Below are 16,749 nucleotides of genomic sequence, written 5' to 3' on the forward strand. Positions count from 1 at the left end.
CCTTTAAGTTTTACTATCTGTATCCTTCTTTGCCTCAACAGTGAAGCTAGCACAGAGTCAATTTTTTCTCCTTTTCCTGCAGTTAGATGTTCACATGTCAATCTTTGCACTCTGAATTTCTCAAGGTAATTCCAAAGAAGGGCTTAACTAGGTAGCAAAATTTTACTTGCAGAACTATCCTGCCAAGAAATTTGTCTGCTGTGTTTCAGTAAATTTAATTACTAGTCATGGAGACACTGCTTTCCTCTACAAGCAGTAAAATACTCAGCTACTAAGAGAAGATGGAAAGAAGGCAAAGCACATTCAGGGGAAAAAGTGTTCATTTTTATTCCCATTTATGTGAATGCACAGTTTGCACTTGCATTCAAAGACATCATCCAATTACAAATCAATAATAAATGAGCTTCAAACCCCACTATCAAGAATAAATTGAGTTGGGAGGCACTTAGTACTAGACCGTACAAAGGAAAAAACTGTCCTAAGAATCATCTTAAGAGAAAAATCATCCTCACTATTAATTAGGGCCAAGATAATGACCTTACTATTAAAAAAACAAAATAAAAACAAAACCACAAAACAAAACAAACCCACAAAAAAACAGAAAGTGTATAAATTTAATCTCAGAATTCTCAAGCTTTTCCACTCATGCAAACCTTTAAGACCTCCGGTTTTGCAAATTACAAGGTCTGATTCTTTTTGAAGATTCCCAGTTGCAAGAATACCACAGCTTTCACTGCCTGGTTACACACAGACATGTTTGCCCTTACACACTGGCCTAACAACCACTCATTCTCCTGAAGACCACACCAGAAGGAGCTTTGCACAGCCTGCTCCCTGGAGTATGAACAAAGCCAGTGCAAGTGCAACCAAAATTCACCTGTGGAAGTTTGCAGTAAATGCAGGATCCTCTTGCAATTTTTAAGGATTACACACAACTGGTCAGTTTATTTTCACCACTATGCATTAAGCTACAATAACCTACTTGGGGGGAAAAACCCCAACAACCACAAAAAACAACTCATTCTGAAAAACAACAAAAAAACTAGAAAGTGCAACAGAAAGACCTGACAAACTGCTAAGTAACTCATCTCAGTTACTCCATTATCTCCCTGCATTTGTATGTCAGTTACTTCATCTTGCCTTGTCTGTGACAAGATTTGAATTACGTCAAGAATTGAGTAATATTACCAAATTACTTACTTTCTTGGACATTAAGGGGAGGGTTAATGAGATTATCTAGTGTTCGGGGGCCATATTCAGACTGTGGTGATGAAAATCCAGGAATCAAGCAAGAAAACATCCATAATTGTTCTTTACTACAGTTATTTTGAAGTGCTTGCAGCCACAAAAGAAAGAGACGCACACCTTCTCGACGTATCTTAAAGGAAAAAAACATGGAATAAGTTATCTTGTGCCAGAACAAACAAAAGTATTTCCATTTATCCTGGAGGGAGAAGGAGAAGGATAAAAAAAAATGAGGACAGACGTGAGCCCCAGCAATCAGCAGAGCCAAACTAACACATCTGCTGCTGATGATGAAATGCAAGGGGCAAGCCTGCCACCTTCACTGCTGTTTGCCTCAAAGAGTTTCTTACAGGGGTTTCTCTGAAAGAAGAGGAAGAAAACCAACATATCTAATCATGTGCTCGACTACAGCACTGCAAGATACCACGTGCATTTTTCAGAAAATACGAAGACTGAAATAACATTTCTAAATATGTTCATTAATTATAACAACAGAGTGAGAGAGCTTTCTGTAGCAGAAGGGCCAATTCCACCTTCTTCCATTTCTCCTTCAAAAAGGTAATAGAATCCTAGAGCACTCCCTTCCTGGCTCTTGTACTGGAGAATTTCAGTACCAGAGGAGCCTGCAGATGGTTTACAGAGTGCTGCACCTGTTTTGTCCCAACAATTCAAATTACTGTACCCACCAGCAGGTCTCCCTGGCATAGATAACCCTCCACTTCCAAAGTAGCCCGAGTCCTAAAATCAGCTTCCTTGCCCTAACAATGAACAGTTAATGCTTACTACTCTGCTAATGCAAAATCCTTTAAACCACTGGCTACACAGTATAAACATATTACTACTGTGAGTGGTTTTACTGAGATAAAGCTGATGATTTGGAGACATTCTTTCATGACACACATCATGTTTCTCATTTTTCCATCTCATTCCTGGGTTTTTAGTGTAAAAATTTGCCCTTTTGTTCTTAATTGTACTTTTAAGTATTGCAGACAAAAGTGCATGCAACTTTTTGCAATACCTTTAATGAATTTCCAGTGTGAAGAAGCTTCTTTAAAATCAACCCTAAAAACAAAGGAGAAAAAAAATATAGAAAGAACAAAAGCAAAGAAATCAAGTAAAATGTCAGAGTTCTCGGTCAGACTTGATAGCCACTTTTAAACAAGTCCTTGGCAATCTCCAGTTTAATCTTGGTGACCTTGATACCTTCAAGCAACTGATTCAATGCCAGAAGGAAAAAAAAAATCAAATATCACCTTTCATAGCCACTTCATAGAATAACTTTCCCCAAGGACTTTTGAGAAGTGTACATTAAATCATTCTCAAGTCATCACAATGCATAAAATCAGCATTCTCTATTTACAAGCACTTCATGCTATTTTGAAATGTATTACTAAGATAAAGAAAATAAGGAAAAAAAAAATAATTAAAACTTCAAACTTTTCACCTGTCCTTGTTCTTTCTCAGCCACTCTTCTATTTCTATATTCCCAGATTTAAATCTATATAGAAGAGTATTCATTACATTGGTGGGGTTTTTGTTAATTCTCCAGACAATAACCCCTGTTAAGCCACTTAAAGTTTAAGTAAATGAGTGGCATAGTAGCCACTAATTGATAGCTACTATAAAAAGTAAAATGAAAGGGAGACGGAGAGGAAGAGGGAGAGAAAATCAACTTACCAATACTATGAAATTGCCACCTCTGATGAATCCTTTCAGGAAGGAGCTGTAAAATTTTCTAAAAAAAAACAGAACCCAAGGGTGTAGGCTGCAGATAATCACTCTTGAAAGACCAAATAGCCATTTCACAAAGGCCACAGATCAGAAGCTGAAGCATCAAATTAGAAAACTCCCACAATGCTTTCCTTGGAAGCTTTACTGTCCTTTCAAGATGACCCCATTCCTAAGGCTAAGAAGCCCAAAGGCTCTGACAGACTGTAAGTCCTGCACTGGAGACTTCAGATGTCACTGCAGGTCATCTGGCTCCACTACCTCTCTGATGGACACTGCTGATTACAGCACAGGGAATGGAATGGGATGAGTGTCTGTCTCACTTGTTCTGGTTCACATCAGATTGCATTAAGTTATTCCACCTTTCTAATGGCTTCAGCTAGGATGTTCAGCTGTCAACTTGCCTCTGTGGCACAAGGTAAAACATTTGCTTTGGCCTTCTTAACCAAGGGGTAATAAGCTACAGCAAAACAGTGAAGACAAGACCTCTACAAATAGAATGATCACCTCCAGAAACAAGAAACAGAACAAAGCAAGCAATTCAAAATCTATCACATAAGACTTGCAAGACTTACACTGGAGGCATTTCCAACTTGTAAATGACCTGATTTTTCCTGGGTGTGGCCCTCCAGCACACCGTGCAACTGCTTCCAAAGCACAAATCACCTAATAATCCTATATGCAGGAACTAGTGAATGAAAGAACCAGCACTCTTTCACATTCACCAGCATACCTCACTAATAAATAAATAAAAATTGAATTTGTATTCAATCATGCGATAAGCATCAATCAGCTTTTAGTCTTGCATATTTTTAAGAAACACAATCCCTGTTCTATAATTAGAAGCCTCCATCAAAAATGAAAGACAAAAACTTGACATTCTAAGCTATTTCTAAACTATCGTGTCTGCTGAGAAATGTTCTGATTTGACAAAATTATTTCATTGGTGTCTAATTCATCTTAATTAAGTCAAGATATGCTTTTGGAAAGAATATTGTGAAATTCCATTTTCAAATAATGAATTTTTTTAAAATAAGGAATTTTTAAGGATCTATAAAAAAATTTCTGCACTAGCAATCTATTATGAAAAAAATCAGAGATAACATGCAATCAAAAGGTCAAAAATATCATGATTAAACTGAGATCACCTTTCTATGAACTTCAATGTGTAGAACACATTATGAGAAAATACCACTACCAAAGATCACCAATCAACTATCTAGAGACAGAAAACATCTTTTTCTACTTTAGAAATCTAGCAAAACTGCAAGTCAAGTTTTTATTTTTCACACAAAGCACATAAATGCAGCTCTACGCAAAAGTAAAATGGAATGCAGTTAAATGCAAAGTGTCTTTATAGATGACTGTACAATAGGACTTAAAGCAAAAAAATATTCAAAATACCTTACCTCAAAAATAAAAAGAATAGAATCTAATTCTTCTCTCTGAGACTTGTGACCTAGTTGCCAAATAGAGTTAAAATAGTTAAATATAAATAGAAGATGCACTTTCATTATCAAAACAAAGATCCTTAAATGTGTAAAATTAAAACCTGCATATAAACAACCATAACTTTGCACTGCTTCTGCAAAAAAAATTATATGCCACAAATACAAATTGATAGCAGCTACAGTTTGCATAACTTCCTGTTATGGCATGTACAAGTGGGAGAGATTAAGTTGCACAATATCGTGTTAAAGAATAAGTCTGCAGAACACAAAGTATAACACCTTAAGAATCTTCACTTTGCAAAAGGGCAAACACAGTCATCAGAGAATAAACACTTTTTGCTCACCTCCACTGCATGCACATCTCATTGCTCTGCCTTTATTTGCAAAGTTAGCTGTTAGACGTATTTCTGCACAGCTAATGTTGTAATTTGTGACCAGTCAGAGCTTTATTTATAGCACCCTGCTTTATTTCAAAACAAAGACTCAAGCATCAAGATAAAAAGAGTTCTATCTGAAATACTGACCTTTTTGTTTAAGGCCCACTTCAATAGTCACAAAGTTTTCAAAGAACACATAGTATATATGTGAAAAATGTAGGTCGAAAAACTGTTTGAGATCAATTGATTCTGCATTCTCTGAAAAACAGAACAGAACATTGTTTATAGCTCTTTCAAATATCCAGCAGTAAGAACTGAAAATACTTAGAAGAAAAATCATTGTTTTTTAAATGTATTACTAAATAAGTAAAGAAACTATTGAAGTTTTCATTCTTTACACTGAAGCTCATTAAATTCAGTATGGCATGTCATAAGTGCCTAGTCAATTTTAAAACAGGAAGCAGCATCTTCTTGTACACCCATTGTTTGCATGACAGTAAAGCAAACAAATACCAGCCATGAGCCCAAATTCCATCAGAACTAGCACTGTACAGATGAATCTGCTTTCAATTGTTAATTTACTAGAAATAAAGCTAGTGACACTGCCCAAACTCTACAACAGAAAGACCATCACAATCTCCAACTGTAATTACTAAGCACAACTAAACTTACTGAAGAAAGTGGAAGAAGGATGTTAAGTGAGGAATGCATCTGCTCTGTAGACAAACAAGCTGTGAGGATGCAAACAGCAGCATTGGATTTCCACTGTTGCCTCCTTATTCCCTCCAAGTTCCAAGATTTACTTTACTTTCTTTCTTCCAAGATTTACTTTACTTCACCTTACTTCACTTCCTAGTCTGGTTCAGCCCCTCACATTCCTTTCATTGTGTAGTCTAGGGAAATCAGAAGATGGGATCTCAAGGATACCCTGAGGTGGAAATATCACAAAGTATTGGGAACGTGCTTTTTTGTATCCCAGGAAGGTTTCCAGACTCCCTTCCCACAACTCTCTAGATGGTTTTCTGCAAATTCCCAATAAAGAAATACACTGTGATTTATCTAGATTAATTTAACATGATCATTTTAAACAACCAAGCCTTAGTACACACTGTCTAGACACTCCCTGTCCTGTTATTCAGCTACACAAGACTTGAGAAACTAGGTGGACAAAACAATACCATGGAAGCACAGAGGAACAGGAAGACAGCATTTTATATGGCAAAACTCTCCTCTTTCAGAATACTGATGTGAAACAAACAAAGGCAAAACATGAAGAAAGGTGAGGCAAACAATACCTTTATACCCTTTCACCAGGGTATACACTGGTTATACACTGAAACACCCTCTTCCTCTGTAGATATATCTTTTAAAAAGCTCCCTCTAATTCTGTATTGGACCACAGAGTTTTTAACCCTTTTTAGAGTTACATCAATCTTTATCATCTCACATGACTGGACATACAAATGGTAAAAAGTCAGGAACAATGAACTGAAAGGATGGGCAAAAGCATGGCTTATTTTCAGTTATGTTTTCTTATATAGCTGTAGAGGACAATTTACAAATTTTGCTGTAAAAGTTTCCAACACAGATTTAATTTTTGCTGTATCACAGCATTCTGCCAACATCTTGCATAAGGAGTGTACTAGAGCCAGGGTACTCTTGGAGCAGATAGTGCAGTATCAGCAGCCAAGATCAACTCTTAAGCAAGGCAGCTTAGCTGGAATAAACAGTGGTCCAGAGCAGATGTGCCTGACCCATCTACAGGCTTATCAAACCCCAGGGTTTGTACAAACTGCCACACCACCTAGAGATTAGCAGCTGAACTGCTACGGTTTAGAGATGCAAATGTTAAAGGACAACAAAAACCAATTCCACCTCAACAAACTGAAGGATGATTTTCAGTTGATCAGGGAAATTCACATTAAATGGGGCTATGACTAGCGCATAAGCAAAACAATTACAACCACTTCCACTTGTGGGCAGAGCCTTAAGGGACTAGAAAATACTGGAAGAAAAATCAAGAGTTTGAGATGGAAGCATTAAAGAACAAAAAAAAGAAAGCAAGGAAAGGTGACAGAAGATGTCTTATAGTCTATATGTTTATAGGACTGTATAGGAATTGCATGTAGAAAGCAGTGAAATGGTTCACTCAATGCAAACGTGCAGAAAATACTAGTTGCAAATACTAAAGGGATAGGAAGCAGTTAAACAGGGTCTCTTCCAATTAAAACACAGGAATGCTGCATTTTTGCAGGCATGTTAAGTGCTTCATTTCCTGAAATAGGCCCTCATTCTTTCCCTCATTCAAAGGGTCAATTCTGAAGCAGACCAATAGAAAAAAACCCAAAAGCCTAAATCAAATGTTTCTTTTAAACACTCAATCTTAATACAACGATCAGTAATTTTTGGAGACGTTATTCCTAAATTCTTCAGGCAACAAACTGAAAGCTTGTCTATATAACTAGCTGAACAGTGACTGTCATTTTGCCAAATAATTGCATATGTACAACTGCTACCGTGGTAAGACATTCTGCCTTTGGGAGGGGGGGTGAGGTGGAATTTCAGAAGTTTGTCCTTTCTTTATTTTTTTTTTGTTTGTTTTGCATTTATGTAAGAATAATGTGTCAATCACCTCAAAAAATGCTTGAAGAAGCAGTGGTAGACCTGTATTATTACCACTAGCACCCAATTAACATTAAAAGCATACCTTCAAAGTACAGTTATAACTTGCAAGAGTAGGAGAAGAGTAAAAAATTCCTTGACTTTTCAATTTCTATAGCAAATGCATTTCACTCTGATTCCTTTCTAAGATCACACTTGATAGCAAAATCAAGAGCAAATTTTTAAAATTGAAACCAGTTAACCACAACTGTATTAGGCGATAAATACTATTGCTTCAGATGGAAGAAAATATAACATTTTATTTAATGAGAACTTTAGTCTTTTATTATGTGAAAATAATATTTTTTTTAAAAAAATCCACTAACTCTTGTTGTTGATGCTGAAAACCAGCTTTCCTTCTAAGGGAGGGAAAACAGTTGTTAATTTTTCAGGCTTACCACCTACAGCAAAAGAGAACATCTGCTCATCATCAGAGGACACCTATAGTGATTCAGTAAGCTGCTGGTGCAAAAATTTTGCAACTGGCATTGGTCAAGAAGTTTGAAATTCATTATGAATACCTTGACATGAATTATGGCAAGAAGGAGAAGGGCAAAAAATAGCAGATATGGCATGGAGATAATAATGCAGGCCTTAAGAGGGCTTGACCTGGCCACCTGTACACATCATTCCATACCACAGCTACCTCTATACTGAACACAATCCACACTACTAATGCATGGAGAGAATATTGCTCTCTTTATTACTGTACCATTAAAACTTCCAGTTATATGCTGCTGTTATAGCTTCCTTCCTTAATTAAGGATTTGAGATTTTTTCTAATATCTCTAAAATATTCAGTTTACCTGAATATAATTATGGTTGTCATCAGCTAAAGAAACAGCTCCTCAATTCTCATGTCATAACCATTTTCTCCAACATCAGCTCACTGTCTCTTCTCTATGCTCTCTCAAAGTATCATGCAAATTGCATAGAGGTAAAAGTCATTTCTTCTACAAACAGCACATCCTTTTCAGACAGCCTTGAACTGGGAATTTCCATGAACTTGCTCCTCTGCTTTGGCTACTTAATTATTTTCTGTCTTTCTAAGAAGAGGGACATAGCCTTTTTTTTGTATGAAGTGGGATTCCACAGAAACAGGTTTTCCTCTACAACTTCCAGTGCATTCCTATTTTTTTATTTTAAACATTTTTTTATTTTATTTTTTATTTTTTTTATTTATTTCTACCACAGATCATGTAACTAACATAAACTAACGTACTTCTTCTGTTCTTGCTTCTATCTCCAGACTGGGAGCAGGCAAAGACTCAGAAATAAATCTGGCACCATATTAAGTAGTTGGAAAGTACCTCAGAATGTGAAAGGAAAAAATAGGATACTACTATATTTCAAAAGGATGTAAAAACTAAAGTTTCTACTGTAAAAAGCATAGTTTTAGTACATTAAAATCCAGATTTTCAGTACACTAAAATCCAGATTTTCAGTATTTTTGAAAGCTGTTTGTCAAGAAAATGCAGTTTTCTGCTTTGCAACAGCAAGAAATATGGCTCTTTGCTGTTTTTTCCTTAATAATTTTCTGTAATTTAAAAACTGGTACAAATCTGATCTCCATACTAATTCTGTGTTCAAGGGCGCTATTTCTTGTTTAAAAAAAAAAAAAAAAATCTGTTTTGGTGGGGTTTAAGTTCTGCATTTTAATTGTTTTCCTTTCAAGTTCTGTCCTTTGCAGAAAAGTACTAGCTTACTTGCTTTACAATATTTTAATTTCACGCAGTATGGTGTCTCTGTGCTTAAATGTAATTTTCTCCTTAAAACAAAACAAACCCTGCCAAAACATATTTTAGACATATATTTTAATTCTTCTGAAGAGAACTTTCAACAGTTCACACTGCATAGCAGAAATTTAATAAAATAGTCTGTACCCTTACAGATTAAATTGTGGTTAATTTTATGTTCTATTTTAAGAGTTTTAGAATGTAATATTATGTTCATATGTAAAATTGTCACAGCATTTAGTATAATGAAAACATTATCCTGTCTTATTCCAAGACTTACTGGATTTTAAGTCACTTTCCCTTCCCCTTACCAAAACCCAAACTGACAACTGCAGCAAACAATGACCTGGAAGCCAGCCAGAATTCTGGATCTATTTCTGTAAAGCAGAGGCCTGCTATGGACTGACAAGATCAGTATCAATCCCTGTAACAAACTGGTGCCACTAGAAAGCAAAGGTTTCCATGTCCTCAATGGATAATCAAACCTATTAATTCTTAATTCTCCATGCTGAAAAATTTAAGAGTTTCTTTACAGCAACACAGTAGAGAGATTTGGTTACATAGGGACTGTGTCAAATAGAAAAGCATGTAACTGAGAAAGGTTAAGTGGGAAACCTCGGAATGAACTGGTGGCTCTGGCATAGTTTACGGATTGTCAAAGTGAAAGAGCCCTGATAACAGACCACAGATCCAAATCTATTCAACAAATGCTTCACATTACCCTTTACGATTTCAGATCTAACCAACAGCTATTTCGCAAAAGCTTCTTTTTTTTAAAAAAGGTCATTTTGTCAAAGAAAATATTCTTGAAAGTTTTGGTACTGAAAAAGGAATATAACTTAGAGAAATCTTCTAATGCACTTCTATTTTGTGTCAGAAAAGTCTGAACACCTGATCACAGTATTTCAGATACAAATGAAAAAAAAAAAATCACAAATGAATAAGTAGGTTAACAGAACCAATGAACATCATCTGCATACAGACTGGTAAAACACCAGTGCCCTACAGGAATGAGAAGCAGCTGTCAGCTTTCCAAGCTAATTCTCTAATGGTGCTTGCAGACTGAGAGTTACACTAGTAAACTCTTAAGAAATACTTCCACAACAATTCACACGTGTTCCAGAACTTAAGCTTTTATTTAAGCAACTTCAAACACTTACATAGTACTGTACTTATTTTCATCCCGAGCTGTCAAAGCTAAACCCACACAGACCTTTCCTCTGCAACAAGTGATCAGAGCCTCCCTTTTGTCTGCCCTGGGGCTTTGATCTGGCTCCAGCCCTCAGCCTTGCAATTCAACAGCCCTGGCCACAACTGAACTCTGCAAGTCGAGTGTAACATTAGCCAAAATACTAAAGCAGAGTAAATCTTCCCCCTCTGCTCCTGACCAAAACATAACTCGTTCAGGGTTAAGTCAAGAGTGACAGAACATGAAGTCAAATTTCTTACACTGCATGCAATCCACATCCAGATCCCTGAGTTATATGAGCAGTGACATGTCCTCTGCAGTCAGACTAACCAGGAAAGAAAAGAAAAATCTACAACTCTTGCCAAAAATAATAAATCTTTGCACGTCCACTGAAACTCCAGGCAGCTACTTTTGCTGTAGCTTCTTGTTTGCTGTCACTTTAACAATGATAAAACATTTTTCATTTATGACTGATGTTGATGATGTTGATGCAACACCAATGAATGCCATCCAGCTGAAGCATTAGGGCTAACTGCCAGTGAAATGGATTTCTTAAATTAAAATCCCTTTAAACAAATGCAATCTCTGTTTAAGTATATTGTTTAATATTAAACAATAGATCAGAATGGATGTCAATGCAGTCCATTTCATTCTGTCCCATGTAATTTGATTTTTCCCTTTCAAAGACTATTTACATGAGATGTCCAGCACTAACCAACCACCAAAAAAACCAAAACAAAATAATAACAAACACCCTACACCTTAGATACTCTGTTTTCATGCATTTTACAAGTATTGTCTCCACAGTTCCAGAGATAAAAGCAGTATATTTTTAGATATCAGATGCAAACAAAATAATTAATGAGAAACAATATATTTCCTTTTTTCTTTACTCTATATTAACAGATTATAGGCCTGTAACTTCTACTCCACAAAAGCAAAAAAGGAAGGAAAAAAAAAAACCCAACCCAACAAAAAAACAAGTATCTTGAAAACTCAGCCCTATAAGAAATTTTTAAACCCAGTAGATTCATTTGATTTGCTTGCACAGAGTAGGATTTCACAGAAATCATTAAATATTTAGAGATTTCAGCTTTTCTAAAAAATACATAATTTCCAAATTCTAAATGAAACTTCAAATTCAACAGGTAGCACCAACATATTTAATATCAAAATGAAAAGTCAGTATTGATAAAGTATGCCCTTATGAAGGATAACATACCTGGTTGTCTTGATTATTTACAGAATGCTCAAAGCACTGTTTTAGCAAAAGGACATACAAACCAAGATTTGGTGCTTGAAAGATGACTAGCACAAACTTTTATAAACTACCATTTTATAGAATTTTAGCTTGACGTTGCAGTCTGATGAAACTGCATATATATAAGAATAATGCCATATTATTTCCACTTTAATGATCCTAAAAATTGCAATTAACTGCTAATTGACTGGGGACAGAGAGAGATGGATGGATGGATGGATGGATGGATGGATGGATGGATGGATGGATGGATGGATGGATGGATGGATGGATGGATGTGGTATTTTCTGGAAAATCATTGTACATGCAATAGCTAACTCTGTAAGGTACACAATGTGACACCCCTCCACCAGCTAGAGAAGCCTCAGTGATCACCCCTGCACCATTGCAGCTGGCAGCCTTCCTCCCAGCAAGGCCCTGCTGCTGCCACACAGACCCCAGGGGAATCCCATTCCACACTCCTGCTCAAGGTTCGGATGCTCTAACTACCACAGTCACACACAGTAAACACAACTGTCACAGCATTTCCAGCAGACAGGAAGACAAGACAGCAGAGCAGTTTGCTAAAATATCACACATTGACCAAATGAACACCAGGGAACTGTATGAGAATTTCAGGCACTTCCCAGAAGTGAGAGGAAAAAGTGGAGCAGGGTGGAATAAACACTTCCCTATGGGAAGAAAGGAATACATCTCAAAAGAATAAAATCTATGAAACCAGATAGTTACAGTTGTTTCAAGAAGTATACTGCAGCAACATAACGATGAAAAGCAGATTACCTCTGCTCACATACTGCTAAATCCTAAGATATGAGACATCAATCTTTCCAATTTTTCTTAGCATTTCTTAGTAAGAATAATATTTCTTAATACTTAGAGGTCTCCTAAAGGCTTTAACTTCTACTAAAAAAAATTGTATCTGTGACATGAATAAATGTGTCATATATTGTATTTACTTTAATAAATAATTTAATCAATTCTGAATTAGTCATCTGAAATTCACAGAATTTTCTCTGGTTCCTGAATTACAAAAAAAAAGCTGAATGGAGGCAAGATCCAAGAACCAGAGACAGAACACTGGACTAAAGTGGCAAAGAGCAGTTATCTAACAAAGAGTTTTAGAAAAAGCAAAAAAAACCAGAAAAAACAAAACCCAAACCACAAGAAATGTATTTTCCCCCAGCTTGCCTATAACTGATCACTAGTGTAGAATTCAAGAGCTTCCTGAGATAAAAATAATTTATTGTAACTTCAAATTTGGTAAGCTTTAATAGATGTTATTTCCTAGCCTTTTTCATATATGTTTACATATTTTTCACCCTCTCTTCCTACACAAAGGAATTTTAAAGCTTTCAGTGCCACATTAAAGTTTTACTCTCATCTGAGTCATTCCCATACCTAAATCCTCTGTACACTGTCAATAGCAATGAGACTCCTAAAGCTGCAATGGTATTTGGTATAATCACCACTTTACAAAAGACACCAAATTTTATATATATCCCTATGCAGACTAATTTGCATATTTTACTAAATTTAACCTGAGATGCCGCCAATACCAGGATACTTTCCTGAAAGAATACATCGCTGTATTCAAAGCTATCTTATAAAAGACATTTTAAAAATTCCATCTAATGTATACTACACCTAATTTGTTAAAAATAAAAGTCACAGGCCTTAGTGCTATCCATCCACTTAGCTTCATATTAGGTGCCTTAATATTTTTCAGTCTCTTCAGATCCTTACTAGAAGTGCCATTATACTAATTTAAATATTTTTAGACTATATGGTGCCTGACTTACACCATTGCCTTGGAAGATGCAACTCTCAGTCTTTTAGCATAATTAAATTTTTTAGATTTCTATTTGGCTAATAGACAGCCAGCAGTCCATAATTTACCTCCATTCATGACTATTCCATTATTTTGGCTTACTGGAGAACTGCTGCTTTGGATGCCTTGGTAAAATAGTGGGGAAATGAACTAATACTCCTTTCCTCTCCTCAAGTCTTAACCATGAAACCAAGGCCATACCTGTTTATTGTTGCTGAACAAAAGACTAAAATGTACAGAAAAAAAAAAATGAACAGTGGTCCAATATGCCTTGCAGGCCTACTGAAAGTATTTTAAATTAAAGAACAAGAGAAAATTCCCTCCTTCTCCTAGATGTTAAACTGCAGAAAATTCTCTTCTGGATAGTCTTTTAGACTCCAGTGTGCAGAGGCTAAGAGCAATCTTCAGGAAGATGCTGAACAGAGCTGACCTGAGATTTCCTGCCCTATCCCTTCAGACTGTCTGTCGGCAATAGTTGACATGGCTCCCCTGAACACATGGGAAATATAGCAATTATTATTCTGGGGGAATTGTCACTGAGAACAAAATGATGTGCAGTAGCTCACTGCTCAAGCTGTGGGATGGTGCCTGTATGCGAAGCCACCTCAGGAAGCAGTCCATCTTATGTGGGCACCTTAATTTTTTAAAATCTGATTCTAAAGATTAGTCAAAGAAACAACTGCAGAAGCAAGGGCACAGAGTTTATGTTTTGGAAGCCACTTGAGGCAGCAGAGAAAGGATTAACGAGGTGATCACACCCAAAGATAGACTTCAAATAACCTGCTGTATACTTCTCATGCTCTACAGTAGGAATATGTATGGAAATACCTTACTCTTCTACCCTAAAAAAAGACCTTGTTTTTGTACCTCATGCACCTAAGAATATCTGCATAATGACAAATTTTTGTGGCTGTATTGAAAACAGACAAGCTGAAGAGTACTGTTACACCTTTCCCTAATTACACAGTCACTCACACATTGTGTTCTCCCAAACTTGAAGAAAGGATGTGTGGGAGCTATGCTTCAAAGCTGAGACATACACAATGGGAGGGGGAGAGGCATCGTATGAAAACATCCCCAGCAAATTTAGTCTGTCCTACAGCCAGTAAACAGAAACCTTAGATTAGATAAGAATGTCTGCTTGATATAGCTTACAGCTTACAACTTACAGAAGCCATCCAATTATTAAGAAAGCCAGAGAAAAAAAAACACTGTAAATAAATTACAAGCAACATAAATACAAAATCTAGAACAGATCAGATCAAAATCATTCAGAGTGTTTTGCAGACTAAAGCAAAACTAGAAATATTCAACATACTTTAGCCAGGAAATCTGAATTCAGAGAGGTACTTAGTTTCTTCAGAATGTCTTTTCCTCTTAAATTTCAACTGAGTAAGTAGCTAAAAACCAACACAGAGCAAGCCACATCTGGCTCAGTACAGCTAGTTAGGAAGAGTGGTACATTCTGAGTGAGGCAAGGGGACACATCTGATTACAGAAGTCTCTTCTGTAGCTACACAACTATTCTCCATTTCAAATCTAGATAATTACTATGTTGCAGAAAATAACTCATGAAGCAGCAGATGGTGCAACATGGGAACACCTGTTCCCTTAAAGACCAATACAAATAAAGGGAGCAATAGCCGTTTTCCTTTGGAAGGAAAGAATACAGCTTTGGAGGACAGGATACATAAATACCACCAGACTGTGGGCAGAACCCAAAATAATCCATTCAGCATTCTGTGCTAAACACGGAATGCAGTTGCCCTTGACCCAGCCCTGCTCACGTGTTGATAAAACTGTCAGAAGCAACACACGCATTTAGACGACTGAAGCACCCAAAAGACACGCCAAAGCACACTTCTTTTTTCAAGGACAGCTTTATGACAATGACTTAGATTTTTACAAACATGTGCAACTAATAGATATCTTGGAATGGTTAACTCTAGGTACGTTTTTGTTTCCCCTGGTTTTTTTTTTCCATTAGGCAATTATGCCGTATAATCACAATTTCTAATTCACTGGTCAGGTTAAATGGCAGTTCACATGGAACTGCGGCAGCCCTTAAGGGCTTGTGTGTCCTCCTTTACCAACTGGCAAACCAAAAGTGTTTTAAATCTGGCTGTATAGGAGCTCATTCACATCTACGCTAGTGAGCACTTACTACTGTAGCTCCTACCTTGAAAACGTACACAAATATAAATTGTTACTGTAAGAAGGTACGGGAAATGGATTCGCAAGTTACAGGCACCATTTGAGCTCGCCAGCCACTTCTATTCATGCGCAGCAACTTAGCAGTTTGTGTATTCTAGAGTAATTCACATGGGAAGAACACCACTTTTTCGCCTCTTTCCGCAGTTACCAACGCAATTCCACCTTCAGACGGAAACGTCCGTGTCTCAGTACAAAGGCGCCGAGCGAAGCATCCCGCGCCGCGCCCGCGGGGTCCCGCAGCCCCCGGCACATTGCTGCAGTCCGGCCCTGCCGGCCCCCCATGCCGGGCGGAGTCCTCCCCGCTCGCCGGGTGGGTTATCTCGCCGGGGCTGAGCCCCGGGTCCGCCTCCCGCCCCAGCGCCCAGCAGGTCCCTCCAAATTCCCGGTCTTTCCCACACCGGGACCCGCGGCCCCGCTGACCCACTCTCTTCCTCCCTCCCGGCCGCCTCACCGATAAGGACGCGGAGGTGCTTGAGTCGGGTGAGTGGGTCCTTGCGGGTGTCCAGCACCTTCTGAGTGGATTTCCGCACGTCCCCGTGCGGCTTCTTGGAAAACATCCCGCCGGGCCCGGCCCCGGGCCCGGCCCCGGCGCCGAGCTCCAGAGGCGGACAGCGGCCTCCGGATCTGCCCGCTCTGGGGCCCCTACATAGCCAGAGGCGGCAGCGCCGCCTCCTCGTTCTCCTCCTGACTCCGACTGCGAAGTGGCGAGGGCGGAGGGGCGCGGCGCGGAGCCGACTCCCCGCGGGCCGGGGGGCCGGGCTGGGCCTGGGCTCCCCCTGCTTCCTCCCTCGCTTTCCTCCCGCTGCTTCACGACAGCCGTCAGGCACGACCCCAGGCGTCCCCATGGCAACCGCGTCGTGACGTCACGGCGGCGCTGCCCCGCGCACCTCCGAGGCGCGGCGGGCGGCGCGCGCAGCCCGGAGCCCTGGCTGAGGGGGGAGAGCGGGTGCCGGAGCAGGACACCTGGGGGTCCGCTGCGGCATCCTCTGCGCAGCTCGGCAACAGTAACTGGTGTAGGAAACTGTACTTCTGCTGTTTCTAAGTAAAATGTAAAGTTAT

General features: G+C 38.4%; 1 protein-coding gene across 5 annotated transcripts in view; it reads right to left on the reverse strand.

The window, feature by feature from the left end:
• Nucleotides 1–16,503, reverse strand: part of RALGAPA1 (Ral GTPase activating protein catalytic subunit alpha 1) — a 131,264-nt gene extending 114,761 nt beyond the window's left edge. For all 5 annotated transcript variants that reach the window (XM_058864628.1, XM_058864605.1, XM_058864620.1 and 2 more), the window contains exons 1-6: nucleotides 16,142–16,503; nucleotides 4,949–5,059; nucleotides 4,383–4,432; nucleotides 2,923–2,980; nucleotides 2,264–2,307; nucleotides 1,201–1,378 (exon numbers count right to left, since the gene is read on the reverse strand). In XM_058864628.1, coding sequence (XP_058720611.1) covers nucleotides 1,201–1,378; nucleotides 2,264–2,307; nucleotides 2,923–2,980; nucleotides 4,383–4,432; nucleotides 4,949–5,059; nucleotides 16,142–16,247 — 547 coding nt within the window. In that variant the 5' untranslated portion in view covers nucleotides 16,248–16,503. The remainder of the gene's footprint in view (nucleotides 1–1,200; nucleotides 1,379–2,263; nucleotides 2,308–2,922; nucleotides 2,981–4,382; nucleotides 4,433–4,948; nucleotides 5,060–16,141) is intronic.
• Between the last annotated feature and the right edge of the window lie 246 nt (nucleotides 16,504–16,749).

This window comes from Poecile atricapillus, chromosome 1 (assembly GCF_030490865.1).
Source record: "Poecile atricapillus isolate bPoeAtr1 chromosome 1, bPoeAtr1.hap1, whole genome shotgun sequence".
NCBI classification, from domain to species: Eukaryota; Metazoa; Chordata; class Aves; order Passeriformes; family Paridae; genus Poecile; species Poecile atricapillus.